The sequence below is a fragment of the Gouania willdenowi genome, chromosome 9, assembly GCF_900634775.1.
Source record: "Gouania willdenowi chromosome 9, fGouWil2.1, whole genome shotgun sequence".
Taxonomy (NCBI): Eukaryota; Metazoa; Chordata; class Actinopteri; order Blenniiformes; family Gobiesocidae; genus Gouania; species Gouania willdenowi.
Window position 1 is genome coordinate 17,845,902 of NC_041052.1, and position 17,907 is coordinate 17,863,808.

Sequence of the window (17,907 nt, forward strand, 5' to 3'; positions counted from 1 at the left end):
ATTTTTTAAAAAACAATAGATCAAAATGATGGAATGAATGAGTGATAACACACTTTTTAAAGAATCTCATTTTGTAATAGAGTGGAAAGAAACAGTATTTAGTGCATCTGTTCCTAACCTGTTTCGGATCACGAACCCATTTTGATATCAAGAATTTTAGCTGACCCTAAAGACATTTTTCTTTCCTTCTACAATTCGCTTTTGATGATGTTTGAGCTCAGATTATTTTAGTATGACACTGAAACACACCTCTGATTTTCTTTGAACAGGAGAGATCTTCTGCTGCCAGTTAACTTTCACCTTCAGGGTAATGAGCTCTACTTTAAGACGTCCCACGCTTCTTAACTTGCTCTAATCCAATCACATTTCTTGTGAAGGAACAAACTGGATATCACATAACACAGGTTTAAAGGGACCCGGCTCCCTTTCAGGATACCAAAGGTAAACAAGATTGGAGCTAGTTTTTCTGTTAGGGCTGAATTAAGAAGATCAATGATGGCTGAATAAATTGTTAATTAATGAATGTAGTCAGATGAAGAGGCGAATGTCTACTGTATGTAGACTAAACCACTGAAGCAAGTAGAGCTTTGTTTTTTATAATTATTCTTTTATATTTGGCCATGGTGGAGCTGTGGTGTGAGCTCAAGTTGCTCCTTTACTTAGTGTGAGACAGAACCTGGATCCTGGCTGCGTTTCTACTAGAAGTGAGCCAATACATCGATTAATAGATCAATCGCGATTTGACACGTGACGATTCGAGAACGATTCATAAATGTTAAAAATCGAGTGTTTTTCATAATAATAACTAAATGACAGGAACACGACCAGTGCTCGTGGAATGAAAGTTAAAGTCGTGCATGCCACCCGGACACCTGAAGGACCGGACCAGGTGAAGGAGGCGATAGCAGCAGCTGACTCTTTAGAGTCAAGAATCAAGTCATGTATCCTATGATTTTAAAGTTGGCCAAGAGGTATCTGTGCCTTCCTGGCACCAGTGTCCCCTCGCCGGGCGCATTTCCTCCGTGGCGGTGCACCGCGACCGGCTCCGGTTCAAAGTCATTGTTTCCCGGGACCGTGGACTAGGTTACATCGCTGCACCCCCTCCGCGGCCACTCACCGGACCCGTCTTGAAACACGGACACAGCGAAGCACACTTAAAGCTGCAGTATGTAGAATCCTCTCTCCGCTCTGTTTTGAAGCCGAAACTTAGCCTCCCTGACCGGTGTCTTTGTGAACGCTCTTAGCTACTTTTTGACATAGTTACAAATGTAGGGACTTTATCTTGTGTTCGTGAAGAGTTTTCTGGTGTTATAGAAACTCCGACATGAATACACGTATCACTCAGCAGTTACTGCCCTGCGCCTGACTTCACTCGAGCAGCCAATAGTAATGTCCAAACAGCTCATGGAGCACACGTGTTTGTAGAAAGATCTCAGATTGGCTGACATCCAGCGTCACGCTCCTGGATTTCTAAAGCTCATTTACAAGGCCAGCAGAAAGAAAATAGAGTCACTGTCCACTCAGAACACTTTGGATTACAATATGCTCAAAGATGGTTATGGATTTTTGACCAAACGATGCCAAAAAAACTTACATACTGCAGCTTTAATTCGGAAAATGTTGACCAGCATTGAAAATCGTGATAATCGTAACCGAATCGTAGCACTCTGAATCGAATCAAACCATGAGGTTACGTAGATGGTACACCCCTTTTATCTACACAGTAGGGCAGCTCGAAAATAGAAAAAATTATAATCCCGATTATTTTAGTCATAATTGAAATCCCAATTATTCAACGATTCAACCAAAAAGTTTTGGTTTTTTTTGTACAAAAAACCAAAATATATTCTTCAAGCATAAATAAAATCCTTCAAACACTAAATTCAAGTATGTTTACTTTTGCACAAAACAAAACACTTGTTGCACGTAATGTGTCTTTGCTCTAGGTCTTTATCATCAAACCCAAAGTGTTCCCATTCAAGTATTTGACTTGCCACTTGTTTACCAAGCATTTTTGCTGCATTTCTCCTGCCATGTTTCAAGACCACTAGCAACAACTTTCCTCGTGTTGACCTACAGGCTAGCTTTAGTATTAAGAGAGGCGGGGCGGAGGGGAGGAGCTTGCATGGTCCTGGATTAAACAACTCAAAGTTAGTATTAATAACGTGTGTGCTAAGCTTTATTATTTGTAGATGTCCCAAATTGTGGGTTTGTTTTATTTAGTGAATAAAACATATTTATACATATATATATATATATATATACATTTTAATAATCATTTTTTCTTGATTGTTATTTTTGTAATTGTTGGGTGTAATATGAAATCGTAATTGAATTTCGATTAATTGAGCAGCCCTACTACATAGTGCTGTGGTGAATAAGTCGGCTTTATCAGCCTCTTGCAGACACATCCGCTGCATTTGTCTTAGCACACTTCACAGATGTCTGAAGAGGAACAGAAAAATCTCATACACATGCATACGTGTGTGTGTGTGTGTGTGTGAGTGTGTGTGTGGTGTGTCCACGTAGGCTAAACGCATAGTATCCACTATCCAGTGTTGAAGCACCGAATGGCAACTCAACAGCAGAGGTGACTTGGGTGCAAATGAGGTTGTTACAGAGGCAGATCTGCTGTTAGTTACACTTTACCTCTACTGACTCACTCACACACTTCCTGGAAAAGGCCGTCTTCTGCACTCTTGCACTCCGTGTTATATTTAACAACCAGGATGGGTTTGTTGCCTTTTTGTGTCACAGGATTGTCAACCATGTGTCTCTATGATGAGGATGATTCATGTTTGGCTGCAGGGTTCAACTATTCCCTGTTGCCTTCTTTCACGTGATGAGGCAATACGAACAAACAGTTTACTTTGGAAACCACATTGTCGTATTTTGGGAATTAATTTGAAGAATTTCTCTGGGATTGATTTGCATGCAACTGTGTGTCCTATTGTCCAACAAGTCTTGTGTGTAGCATTCAGTGATCAATAAAATGAAACTCCAAGTCATACAGTTGCTGTACTTTGCCCACAGATGTAGGTCATGAAGATATGCACAGCAATCCCCGACCTGGACACTTTATAGACGAGTTGATTTTGACCACATCAGTGACTTCCATTAGTTACATTATCAGATCTTTATTAAGTTTAGTGGAAAGTTTTTCTACAGCTGCAGCAAACTAATCCAGTTAATGTTTAACCTATGAGAAAATACCTGATGTGTAGACATGCTGATATAGTGGTTAGTTAGTATGGAAGCACGTTTCTGCCACTAAAAAGGAATTGAAAAAAAAAAATCACCATGACAAGTCATAATTATGAGATAGAAAGTCATAATTATGAGATACTGACAGACTGTTATCATTATTAATTACACTCAATAATAATTCATTTATTCAGTTTATTCAGTTCTTAGAATTCAACATATGTACTAAATACATGAATAATATGGATCTACCGATACAACTTTTTCACTTCCGATAAGAAACCGATATCACAGCCTTGAGTGTTGGCTGATACCGATATCGATCCGATACAATATCAGCACGAATCATACATACTTGTATTACTTATTTTGTAGTGTGGAATGTTAGAAAAGGCTTGATGTCATCACTTGATGTCAAGTGATGTTACTCAAACAGAGAACAACAGTCAACAATTCAAGTTAATTTCAGTTATTTTATAGTCAGTATATGGTGAGAACTACTGAGGGGCGGGGACAAAAACAAAATCTTATAGGAGCGCTTATATCGACGATCTTAGATGCAGTCCGATAAAATCCAATATTCATTTTCTTGCTGATATCGGACCGATATCTGATATCAATATCGGATAGGGACACCGCTAATAAATACGTCTTTATTGCAAAATGATTCAGTCACACTTTTGTATGTTTCTTTGCGACTTTACATAAAAAAATATTTTCCATAATTATATATATATATATATTGTGGCTGAAACGGGCTTCAGCACTATGAAAAGCAGATAAAAACCAATATGGTGCATTTAGGGGCCTCTGAGGAAAAACTGACAGTACTGTTTTGTGTCTTTAACAGTGTTTGATTGATTTAAACTTGCATTCTCTTCACTTTATTTGTGGTTTGACCTCATTCTACTCTGCCATGGTCTTTCACACAGACTGAACAGTATCGGTGATGTGTGTACAACACCTGTAGCTTATTTCAAACATACCAGTGAGTTCAAACCGTTTAGACAGCCAGTTTAAAAAATAAAAACACTGAGGGACTTACTTCCATAGCGGGGTTTTTGTACCGTTGTGCTTTCTTCATGGTACATCCTGCTTGGTTTCCCTCCACTAGTGCAGTAAGTCCTCAGAACTGGAAACACCTTCACACTGACGTACAGTAACGTCTCCTCTCAGAAAGCAGCAGGATGTGAGTAAATGACACACAACAACACACCAGAGTCCCACAAAGGTTTCACCTAAAGTTCCAACGGTGACATAAAGCAGCAGCCAGTAGCCCCCATGCTGTGTGAGCACTAGTTTAACTACCTCCTCCTGTCCAAAGGCTGCTTTACTTTACTTTAGCTCCGCCGTTCACTTCACTGACACCAAACCATTAGCAGATCAATGACAGAGGCCACGTGCTCCACCTGCTGGTCATCAGGGAGAACTACAGCCCACGTGTGGCCTGCAAGGTGTAAATGAGTACTGATATATTCTAGTACTCAAGTACAAGTACAAGTAAGTCATACATAAAATACTCAAGTACAAGTACAAGTAAGTCATACATAAAATACTAAAGTACAAGTACAAGTAAGTCGTACATAAAATACTCAAGTACAAGTAAGTCATACATAAAATACTTAAGTACAAGTACAAGTAAGTCATACATAAAATACTCAAGTACAAGTACAAGTAAGTCATACATAAAATACTAAAGTACAAGTACAAGTAAGTCATACATAAAATACTCAAGTACAAGTACAAGTAAGTCATACATAAAATACTAAAGTACAAGTACAAGTAAGTCGTACATAAAATACTCAAGTACAAGTAAGTCATACATAAAATACTCAAGTACAAGTACAAGTAAGTCATACATAAAATACTAAAGTACAAGTACAAGTAAGTCGTACATAAAATACTCAAGTACAAGTACAAGTAAGTCATACACATAATGCTCAAGAACAAGTAAAAAAGTGTAGTGTAGTGTAGATTATATATATATATTTATATATACCATATATATATATATATATATATATATATATATATATATATATACCATATATATGTATATATATTAGTATAAGCCTTTTTTTAATTATAAAAAAATGTTATTTTCAGATTTTTTTAAATTTACAAATTGTATCTATAATGAGTGCTACATTCTCCAGGCGTTCATAAAGGGTAACATATTTAATTTATTTCCATTTACCAGTTTTCTACAAATTCTTAACATGTTAAACTCAAAGCTGCTCTGGGTTTTATTAAGCATTTGCATTTTTTTTCTTTAAACAATTTAAATTGTATCTATAATGAGTGCTAATTCACTCAGGTGTGCAAATGTTACAGATTTAACTTGTTTCCATGTACCTTGTTCCACAAGTTTTTATTTATTTATTTATTGTTATTTTTTTTTTTAATAAAAAATAAAGAATTGTATGGTTTAAAAATCCTGTCGTATTATTGAAGGGACATTTATTTTACTTTTTTTTTTTTTTACTTTTTTTTACTTTTACTCAAGTAAGGGAGCAACTTCAATACTTTTACCTTTACCAGAGTCATTTTTTTTATTTGAGTATCTATTATTTTACTTGAGAACTGACTTGTACTTTTTCCACCTCTGATTAAATGGTTCTCAAAGTAAAAGTTACTAATTACTTTCACCCCCCACTTTTGTTTTAAACTTAAAAAGGAAGAAACCAAATCTTGCAAAATTGGTAATTAATTAATTTTTTTTTTTACAAAGGCATCAGATTAGAATGAATGTCTTGCCCAAATGTACAATAATTATTTTAAAAAAAAACAACACCACCACCAATGAATTCAATTCAAAATCCAAATAAATTCTCAGGCTCTAAGTATAGTTAAATTTATGAACTGTAAAAACTGAGAAAATAACCGGCATTCAATGGTGTTTTGATAATAATAATATGGTATTTTAATGATACGGTATGGTATAATAATGGTGTTATAATAATAATAATAATAATAATAATAATAATAATAATAATAATAATAATAATAATAATAAAGGCAGACAGTAAACCTTAAGCAGCATCTATCCCATCATTCAGTCAGTCTACAGGAGCAGCTGCAGCTTTCACCTCTACAGTATATTATCAGTGACAAAAAAAAACTTGGTCTTAAATGTGCTTTTTAATAATAAATTATTAAAACAAATACCAGACAGTTGTCCTAAAGATGCAAAAATATTTCCAAACCTGAAAACAATTCACATCAAAATCCTTTTCAGTCCATAACAGTGTTTTAGTTCAATGTGGGGAAATAACTCACAGCAACAAATAAAATAAAAAATGAAAATATGAACTCTCAACTGAGCCAGTTTATTTAAAAATTTTTTGAACTGAACTTTGAACTAGTGAGTGTCGAAAATTAACTTTCCAAACCTAAATCAAAATAAAATTCAGTTTCTATGTAATAATTTTTATTTATTGAGGGAGGTAAAATAATTCATAAAGATAAAAAATTAGATTAAATTAAAAAAAAAAGAAAATCGATTGATAGTAGTACTCAATCATACATACATATATATATATATATATATATATATATATATATATATATATATATATATATATATATATATATATATCGAATATAGCAACCAAACACTTACAGGTACATATACAGGTATATCTAAAACAAATTGAATACCAGGAAAAAGTTCAATATTTTATGTCGTTCATTTCCGAAAGGAAAACCCATATATATATATATATATATATATATATATATATATATATATATATATATATATATATATATATATATATATATATATGACATAAAGTAAACTAATGACATATAAAGATAAATCTTTTTTAAAATTTTGAGAACTTTCAGATAATAAGAAACTAAATCCATTGCTGTGCAATAATTATCTGTTTAGCATAGTTATATTAACACACGTGTTCAGTATTATGATTTGACCACTAGATGGCAGCATATCACTACTGACTAAGCCAAAGTCAAATAACACAAATCAAATCTTACTCAGGCTTAAATAGCTTTTCTGTTTCTGGTTTTACCAATTATTTTCTGTACACATTTTTATTTTTAATTAGGTTTTGCAACAATATATAGTTAAAAATGGCTTGATTTCAGTAGTTATACACTTTTATTTTAATTGTGTATTGATTTTTTCTTCTGTTTTTTTGGAATATCATCATAACAACAACAACACTGACTTCTTTGGGTCTGGTTTATACACTATACTGCTGTTTAATGGCTACATTAACAACTTAAATAAAACAATGACATTATGCATTATGGGAGGAATACAAGCAGACTGTGGCCTTGTGATGGTCAGAAACATGTGGTCTGCATAAAGTCACTTTGTCCATACTATTCATCCTTAAAAAGGGAATGGCATTCCTTAAACTTGGCACAATTTCACACCTTACTTCCACTTTTCAGCAGTTTTACAGCAGTCGGCAGTCTGTGCATGTCTTCTGGGCCATGGTGGACTGATGGTGAATGAAGTGGATTGTAAAGGGAGGGTTGTCAGTTTGAATCCACGGTGAGCTGTTGAACAAGTCCCGTACCTCTAACTCCTAACTGCTCTGTGCTCCTCAAGGATGAGTTAAAAATAGATGACAAACTTTGTGTTTGTAGTAATGACAATGAATGTGATCTGTTTATCCCTATCCTTATATGGTCTGAAACATAGTCTTCATGCAGAGACGTGTCTGTGTGTTATTGTGAACTGATACTTTTACTTACTGCGAAATGTGGTTGAAAGTCCTGCCACTGTAGCATTCACCTCCCCATAGATGCAGCGGTTACTGGGACACAGGAAGGTGTGACAGCAGTCTGAACCAGTGTCAAAAAAGACTGAATATGATACCTGAGGGTGTTTTAAAAGGTGAATGAACTCACAAACAATGATCTCCCCATCGTAATGTCACCAGTGCACTGTTCCATGTGGGAGATAAGTCAATCCAGCTGCTTTTCAGAGACTTCAGGGCGTTGTGGTACGGTTTGGGGTCTCCAGTTCCCAGCACATAGATCCATTTTCCAAACACCTCATTCCAACAGATTTACAGATCTCTCTCATTAATCAGGATTTGATCCAGCACCTGAGAATATGAGCACTTTAGTAACAGCCTACCTGTTTAGGTTCCTCAGGTATGATGGGTTTGATCAGGTCTTTGCAGTCAGGAGCAGATGCAGCACTGAAAGAAACAAGGACCAAGACAAATACAGCCAGAGCCAAAGCCATGGCTAAAGAAGAGTCGTTTCTGAACCTGCAGTTGAAACCTCCTAATATGCATTACTTGTTTTCCAACAGATGATTCAAAATGGAAGGATGGTTTCTAAGCTATGGACCAGTGAAGGTTGCTTATTTATTCTGCTCAGCATTAGAGCTGCAAAGCTTCCAACTCTTTCTGCCAATTGCTTTGAATACATCCGGCTATTTGTCACAACCTTTCTGAAAGCCTCAAAAAAGAATCCGAGATGGCCTTTCAAGCTTTTAATGAAGCTGATTTTGCTCTTCAGAGCTGGACACGCTCAGTTTAGAAGTTGGCACCTTGGTTTTCTTTGCCCAGCAACAGACCTTGTTTGTGATTCAGGAAAAGTGAAGAGAAGAAATGAGGACAATTTGTTTTATCCAAGAAGTCAAATGTGATCTCAGGAAGTCCACTAACATTGCGTCTTTCCCACCAACATCCTGCCGTTGCCCGATCTTGTTAGATCTCGGAAGCTAAGCAGGTCTGGGCCAGGTTAGTAGTTGGATGGGAGACCACTCAGAGTTCCAGGTTTGCCACAGTGGGGGACAGTCGCTCCAGTGGTATCTGTCGTTGTGTCCTTGGTCAAGACACTTCACCCACATTGCCTAGTATGAATGTAGCGTGTGAGTGACTGTTGGTGGTGGGTCGGAGGGGCTGATGGGGCACTATGGCAGCCTCGCCTCCGTTAGCCTGCGTTAGCCTGATTGTGTGGTGGATCTGCCACTCATTAAAAAATGTAAAGCAATTGAAAAAGTAACAACAAAGGAAAGTTTCTCCTGATTGGCTGGTTGGTCCTTTGGTGTCTCCAGGGAAATGATGGCTTCTGATTGGTGGATGACCTCATAGGTTGTCTTCAGCAGACAAATAGATATTTCTTTCACAACAAAAGGGGATTCTGAAGTTTTCCTGTCCTACCTGTCACACCTGCATGCTCACTTGCATTTGTTTCAGGAAATGCAAAACATCTAGGTAAATTTTGCAAATATTTCAATAACCATTTAACTTGCAAAAACAAAATGTAGCAGGACTGTCCTTAGGTTCAGACACAAATCTGTTCTGGCAACAATAATGTTAAAATAAACAGAAAATAATATTGTGGACTAATAAAATACATCTCATGTAAAATAATCCATTATTAAAGGATTTAATTTAAAACTACCACATAGAGGTGACACACATCAGGCTAATCCGGAAACTTTTAATTTGAAGGACTCGACACAGAGTGTAATAGTGACTTTTATTTACGACATCAACCAATGTGACAAACCGATGGACGAAACCTTGTCGTAGTCGACTGAAGTGAGACCATTATTACCACCGTCATTACACTTAATCACAAACACACTCTATATGAAACCACAGGAGAAGACGACATCAGTGCACACTCAGGTTACATTAAAAAGGTTAAGTGCAGTTGTTCTCGACTAACTGGGCTACGGGACGTCACCCTTTAAAAAAGGTTTTTTCATTCCAACAAAAACATATGACACAGTTTGATATACAAACTTGTAAAAATGGTTTTACTGATAATCACATAAGTAGCTGTGTCAAACACATTTAGTAAGTTTTTGCCCCCAAAAAATGCGTTATTTAAAAAAAATAATTAAATTCATCCAGAAACTCTAAAGTACAATAAAACAAACAAACAGACAAACAAACAAAAAGTAGGCAAACAAATCTCAGTAGTTAGATCATGAAAAACTGAATTACTGCACCCTGCTGTTAGAAGGACAAGCAGATGATACGCTGCTACATAGATAAAATGACCTACTTTTGGGTCCCGAGCCACTAGTTGAGAACCTCTGGTTTAGTGCTTGTTTAGTGGGTGTTGTTTGGCTGTGCGGAGGCGGTTGAGCCAGTAAATGTCACTGTTTTGTTATTGAGTGTCACTATGCGTTTTCCTCGGCCTCGGTTGTCTCTTTCTCTTTATTCTCTGCAGGAGATGCACCAGTTTGCCTCTCATCAGGACACAGATCTGAAAGCAAAGGATAGAGGACGGGGTGACTAAAGTATTGCTTTCAGTAAATGCCCTGTGTGTGGATAAGCTGCAGAGCTGAAATGATGGCTGACCCGTGTTTCCAAAGTGGTATTCAGGGAGGAATCTGAGACAGTGAGCCTGCTTTTTGAAGGTTTCCAACTCTGACTGATCCAGAGCTCCAGTCCGGGCTTCATACAAGAACATAAAAAAAAGTACAAGTGATATCATAGATTAGACTCAATTACACACAACTGTGCACTTTGAAATACAGAATAAAAGGGACGGTTCTCACTGAACAGGAATAGGTAGCGGCCCTTAGTTTTCCCGTCAGGGAGGAGTGTGGTGTCTTCGGACAGGAGGCAGTCGCTGCAGGTCTCGTAGTATTTCCCATCGTGATAGGAGGTGTGGCCATTGATATTGACTGCAAAACATCAAGAAAAAAAACATCTTCAGGATCAGGATGAGGCGACTGTGGAGTAGAGTGCAGAGGTGAAAGTAATGGATTACATGTACTTACGTTCATGTTATTGAGTGGCTTTGATGGGTACTTGTACTTTTTGGTGTATATTTCTAAATCAGTCATTTTACTTGAACTTAAGTACGTTTTAAAAGAAGTAAAGTCATTTGTTACATTTCTACACCCAACCGTTACTCAGTAAATTTTTTGTGATTATTATTTTTATTTATTTCCAGCACATTGAACATAATCCATACGTTCTTAGTCGTGCCATTTCTGATCAATGCCCAGCCACTTTCTTTGGTTCAGGTTGGGGTTTCTACCTATTATGTTGTTACACACGCTGAACATTTGGCATAACACCGTTTTAGGCACGGGAAATGTATTTGTGTAGCGCATTTCATACAAAAGGCAACTCAATGTGAACAGAAAACATTCAACAGCTTAAAAATCAATTGGAACATTAAAATCAGCAGCAAACACATTTAAAATTAGCAGTAAAAACACATAAAATCATTAGATCATTGATTTAAAAATGTTCACATGTGATGCTGACTTCAGATCTGATGGCAGTTTGTTCCACTTCTTTGCAGCATAACAACTAAAAGCAGCATCACCATGTTTACTGTGAGCTCTGGGCTCTACTATCTGACCTGTGTCCATGGATCTGAGAGACCTGCTGGGTTCATACCTGAAGATTTAGAGTTCATCAATGTATCTATACTTTGAAGCTGATTTTTTTTTTTTTTTAAATTTGGAATTGAATTCATTAGTGTTTTTTTTATTTTCTAAATTGTACATTTTAACAAACCTTTTATTTCATACAAACGCCTTTGTGGAATTTAAATTTAGTTCCAGTTGTACATATGTTTACTGTATGCAAGGGAACCTGGCAAGATTTATTACCAAAAATAAACATGGGGGGGTGAAAGTAACTGGTAACTTTTACTTTGACTACTATTTAAATGAGCTACGTTTTACTAGTTGTAGTAGTTTATGTAGGACTTTCTTGTACTTGTATTTGAGTACATTTCAATCCAGTAACAGTACTTCTACTTGAGTAGGATACATGAACTTTGCTGCTTTCAGGCTAAACTAAAAACCCACCTATTCTCTATTGTAATTTCTTAATATGTTTCTTGCTGTTTTTACTGTTTTTATACGTTTGGTGTTTTTACTTCCCTGTAGCACTTTGAGATGTGTTTTTCATATGTAAAGTGCAATATAAATAAAATGTATTATTATTAAAGTATCCTCAACAAGATTATTATACAGTGTGACCGGTGACATATATGCATTTTGTACAGCTGTACCTATAAACTGACAGTGAATATAAAGTGGTACGTACAGTTAGTGTGAGTCGTCATCCCTGATATGGAAGCATTGGCTAAACCCTGCAGACATTTTTCTCCATTTCTGCAACAAAGAGGAAATGCATCTTTTTCATTTCAAAATGAGTCTTTTTCTTTTCTTTTTAAGAACGTAGTTTCCTTACAGGCGATCGGCCCAGTACAGGGAGAGGATGCCACTGTCTGAGGAAGCTGACAGATCCACCCAGGAGCTGTGCGCCGCCACCAGGTCACTCTTCAGTTCCGGCTCGTCCCACGTGCCCACATGTAGAATCCACTTCCCATAAATCTGTCATCAAAACAGAAATGAGTACAGTTGAACCACAAATCATCCCCACACCCACCTTCATGTCACAGGCGTGGACTGGGATAAAAATTAAACCCTGGCATTTTCATTCAAGTCATTAATTCTCAGCATGTGGCTTTTTACGTCTTAATTTTAATCATTATTCCCTCAGAAAACCTTAAAATGGGGAAACTTTTAACCTTTTTACCTGTTTCCTTTGGACATTTTGTAATTTCCTTCGTCCTATGTTTGCCCCTTTTTAAAAAGTTCCTTTTGCCAATAATTATCGCTTTTTTCGTATTTTTTGTCCATTTTTGCATAGGCTTTTTATCCAATTTTTGTCTTTCTTTTCTTTAATTTTTTGCCACTTCTCATCCAATTCAGCCAACATTTGCCTAAAACATACCACTTGCTTCCTTTTTTTCCCCTACATTTTGCCTTTTTTTCACTATTGTTTGCCACATTTTGCTTATTAAAGCTAACCTTTCCCATTACACACCACCTGGTTCCTCTTTATTTACCCATTTTTGACCACTCTTGACTGATTTTGGCCCATTTTTGTCACTTTTCACTCTTCACGTTTTGCCACTTTTGGACCATTTTTTACCACTTGTTACCATGTTTGCCTCCACTCACTCGTCGGGACGTGCCCGGTATGCCAGATGGCCCTTCTAAAGACAGAAAAAACCTGGATGTTTTATTTCCACAGGAAAACATGAGCGTTTTTTATTCTTGTGCAGCAACGTATCAGTAGGAGGTTTTCAACGTAGCGTGTGATACAATGTGGAGAAGGTCAAACTTCCTTTTCTGTAGTTTCATCAGATTCACTCTGAAAGGATACATTTGTAAGGAAAACAAAGCTGCAGTGGAAGCAAAGGACAGCTCATTCAATAAGTAACCATGAAACCAAGTCACAGTGTCCAAAAATGTGAGGCTCATTGGTGGATCTGAATTAGCAGTGTCTCAAAAGCATTATTAAAATGAATAAAGTATCAAGTTTGGTCAACTATATGTAACTAATATTTGAAAGACGAATTAACCAGAGTCTCGTACAATAAATAACCAATTTCATTCATTTAGTGGCTAATTTTGAAGGTAAGGCAGTTGAAGTGTGAAGGGAGTGAGTGTTGGAGTAATCACTGCTTCAGTAATCATGACAGAGTAACACCAGTGGAATCCAACCAGGGGTAGCATTAGTTATTTAAATCCTCTACACATTTAGTCAACTACAATTGACGGAATCTAGACCTAAACTAAAATATAGCGACTAGAATAAAACTGGAAATCAATGCATTTTTTGGCAGACGGAGAAAAAAAACTCAGACCAAATACAAATTAACATTATTATTATTATTATTATTATTATTATTATTATTATTATTATTATTATTATTATTTTCAATGTATTTTTATTGGGTTTCATTTATATTCTTAGACATATTCTTCTCAAGGTACATTTATTTTTTAAACACAAAAACATCACTATATATACCCCCCAACACACATAAAAAATTATATATACATATTTACATACACACACACACACACACTATATACATATATATAAACACATACATATATACAAAAATAATAATAATAACAAAACAACAAAATTATATAAAGCAAACAAGTAACCAAAGATAAAGTAAAACCAGTGTAAATACAATAAATAATGTGTAAATTAAGACAATAATAATAATAATGCATCAATGTTATATAGCGCTTTCTCATAGACTCTCAAAGTCGCTTCACAGAATTAAGGCATTATTCTTTCACTCCACACTTAGTGGTGGTAAACTATGACTGTAGCCACAGCTGCCCTGGGGCAGACTGACGGAAGCCATCGGCCCCTCCGACCACCACCAACACTCACTCACACACTACGTTCATATACAAAGGGATTACAGTGTGTTCCAATTAGGTCGGTACGATCCATTAATATCCTGTTACGCAGATATTATATATATATTAATATATATTAACATTATTAAATCGGATCAGGTCCACATGTATAAACAGGATGGATAAAAGAAACAGTGTTTTGTAATCATTTTGATTGAGTTGCCTTTTTGGGAAAACTGATTGATTAAATCATTTATTGATGAAACTTTCTCTTTGTAAAACCCCACTTGCCTCTCATTTATATTTGGTTTTCATACTGTTATCTTGACCAATATCTATTATTTATTTCATTTTTTAAAATTATTTATTTTATCTTTTGTTTTTGCCTTCATTTATACATTTGTATTTAGCTTTCTTGTTTGCTTGCTCTTTGTGTCTTTTGCTACTGTAGCGTGTGAATTTCACTACTGTGGGATAAAATGACTGATAATCTAATTTAATCTAATCTAATCTTTTTTTACAGCAGTTGCTGAATACAAATGGACATCACAAGAGTAAAAAGGAAGTTAATGAAGTTTAAATAAAGTAAATAAAAGACAAATCTTAAAATGACTTATAATAAAAACAATAATTAACAAATAAAAATCTGTGAAGGAACTTAAAGATTGAATTCGTCTACATCATTATGTTTGATGTTTAGTCACGTGACTCACGTTAAATGCCTCCAAGAAAAGAAAAAAGGTGTTTTGCCTAAAATAAATAATTGATTAAAGCAAAAAAAAAAAAAGAAAAAAAAAAAGTGCATTAAAACTAACTTCTCATCTCACAGCTGACACAGGAGAAGTCATACTTACAGGACTGTGGCTGTCCAGCACCAGAGGCTTCACCAGCTCTTTACAGTCGGGTTCAGATGCAGCACAGAGGGAGGTGAGGGCCAGCAGAGCAACCAGGAGCTGTGGAGCCATGACTCTACACAGCAGGAAGTCAGAGAACAGCACTGGAGTCACAGGCACAGCAGCTCTGGGTCTGTAACAGGGGGCTGGAACACACACACACACACACACACACACACACACACACACACACACACACACACACACACACACACACACACACACACACACACACACACACACACACACACACACACACACACACACAGCAGGGGCGCCCCATCCCATCCGTTACATAACAGCCATCTGGCAGTTTGAACCCCACTGTGTGAACGTCCCCTCACACAGTCTCTTGAATTCATGAGTAAAGGCTTAATGCTCCCTGTTTTTACAGCAATTAAAAAAATATACATTAAATGTAAAAAAAAAAGCACTCGGAGCTAAAACCTCCAACAAATGCCAAACATCCTGTCGGCCAGATATCAGCAGTTACTTGATCAGTGATACGGATCATTTGGAAGGTATTTCTATCCCCCATTAATAACAATAGGTCTAAATGTATAGGCCACCTCATTTTTATTTTTATAGAAAAATCACGATAAAATGCGCAATCTTGTTACGATCCCGATGAAACTCAGTGGTTGAACCAACCCAACATCTGAGACAAGTTTTATAAAAATAGGTCCGTTACAAACCGAGATAGGAATTTTTTAAATTTTGTTAATGACAATAGGGATTTTTTTGATTGTTGAAATTGATCCAGAATCAGTATATTGATCCAGAATCCCCTCCAAAATTAAATACAATCTCCCATGGCGTAAGGTCTTTCTTTGGTTTAGATTATGGGTAACACCCTACTTGAAGTTTTTTTTACATAATGCAACATTACGTTGTCATTATCTGGCATGAATAAGCTGTCATGAAGGTGTTGTTCGCTAAATTATGACATCTTTTGCTAAATTTTGACACCTTTGGAGCTATGTTGGCATTTTTTGGGATAGGTGGAGGGATCTAGTGTGGTTAGGGCAACAAACAACACTTAATGACAGCCTTCATGACATCTTATTCATGCCAAAGACAGATGTCATGTCATAATAATGACGGTGTAACGTCAGCCTGTCACAATCCATTAAGTACTTTTGACGTAATCCTGCTAACAGACAAACAAATATAACCTCCAAACACACACTCAAGTCAATGATACCGTGTGTGCCTAGCACATCTGGATTTGTCTAAGTCAGTTTCTAAACTTCTGGGTCGGGACCCAAAATTGGGCCCCATTTTCAGTGGCTTACTGGCACAAAACAAAACAACCTTTTGCTTTTACTGCTTTACTATGTCTTCACTAACTCTATGGGGTTTGCTGTATTGATCAAGCAGTATTTGACTTTTGTTTCAGCCTTAATGCAGAACAAAGTAACTTTTTCACCTTAATAAACCCTTCTCGTAGTCCCTGTGAGGGTAATACAAATGTTTATGGGGTGATTGAGGGGTCTTTCATCTCTCCCTGCTGTCTCTGGCCAGAAAACAGCACTTGCAACTTTCCCGCCTCCAAACCGGTGGCAAGACGTACTGCTTTACGGCAGCCGTCAGGCAGCACACACACAAATATCCATCCATCCATCCATTTTCAGAGCCGCTTTGTCAGAACACAAACAAACACATCACACACGTTTCCACACTCCCTTCCGTTTTACTCCCACATCATTCATTTATTTTACTTGTCTTTCTTCCTCCTACGTTCACATGGTCACATGGGACTATATGTGTGAAAGCACCTTAGTGTCACTGTTGCATTAGGATTTTTCAGTGATCGGTTGCTACCGTCTTGGGAGGTGCACATGTAGCTGTGTGGGGGGGTGCAGAGTTTTTACGACACTGACATAACTAAAAGGGACCTATAGGGGGAGCACTAAACGCAAGTTACTTAGTTCTGCTTCAAGTCAAAGGTGTTTTTATTTGAGGAAGCAGGGGCAACATAGAATATTCAGAGCAGATGCATTTAAATATATGAAAAGTAAATGAATAAATCTATGAATGTGATGCTAGCAGAATGACAGACTTACCTCCATTAATAGTGTTTCTGACAAAGCGTTTAGTGGATTCTTATTGATAGTTCAGTTTGACTTGAAGGTTTCAAAGAAGTTTCGGTGAAACCGTGATCTAGTTGTGATTTTTGACGGCTCAGTTTGATCCTTTAAGTTAAAAGATCATGCCATGCAGTTCAGGAACGACACAAACATTTTGAGTTGCCTCACATGCAAAGTTTAATGTAGTCTCAGTACTTTTGATTTCTCAAGCAATCTCTCTGCAACGTGCTTTTGTTTGTTGATTTTACAGCATCAGTGAGAAACATGGACTTTGATTGGTTCATCAGCTAAGCAGGCACATCATCAGGATGACTATATTCCAAGCTGTGCGAGTATGAAATCAGTCTTATTGCTCCTCATTCTTCTCCTCAGTTACATCCCATCTTGGCAATACACTGCAACAACAGACGACAACATCACCCACTAACCAACGTACGTGTTAGGAGAACCCACAGAGAAACAGTTAAAGGGTCTCACCTGGATTTTCCCAGATGAGTAATTCAGACTTGAAGTTGAGGCACTCCAGCTGTTTCTTGAAATATTCTTGGTGGGAATCGTCCAGTTTCCCAGT

General features: G+C 36.7%; 2 protein-coding genes across 2 annotated transcripts in view; both read right to left on the reverse strand.

Annotated features, from left to right (window-relative positions):
* iqgap2 (IQ motif containing GTPase activating protein 2) overlaps positions 1-4,746 on the reverse strand; it is a 44,700-nt gene extending 39,954 nt beyond the window's left edge. Inside the window, exon 1 of the mRNA XM_028456547.1 lies at positions 4,250-4,746. Coding sequence (XP_028312348.1) covers positions 4,250-4,295 — 46 coding nt within the window. The 5' untranslated portion in view covers positions 4,296-4,746. The remainder of the gene's footprint in view (positions 1-4,249) is intronic.
* Positions 4,747-9,865: 5,119 nt separating this feature from the next.
* On the reverse strand, positions 9,866-15,366 carry LOC114469132 (uncharacterized). Its single transcript, XM_028456345.1, has 6 exons — positions 15,208-15,366; positions 12,372-12,514; positions 12,225-12,292; positions 10,712-10,840; positions 10,512-10,607; positions 9,866-10,416 (listed from the first exon to the last, which is right to left on the reverse strand). The coding sequence occupies exons 1-6, from the start codon at positions 15,316-15,318 to the stop codon at positions 10,331-10,333; spliced, it is 633 nt and encodes a 210-aa protein (XP_028312146.1). The 5' UTR covers positions 15,319-15,366; the 3' UTR covers positions 9,866-10,330.
* Between the last annotated feature and the right edge of the window lie 2,541 nt (positions 15,367-17,907).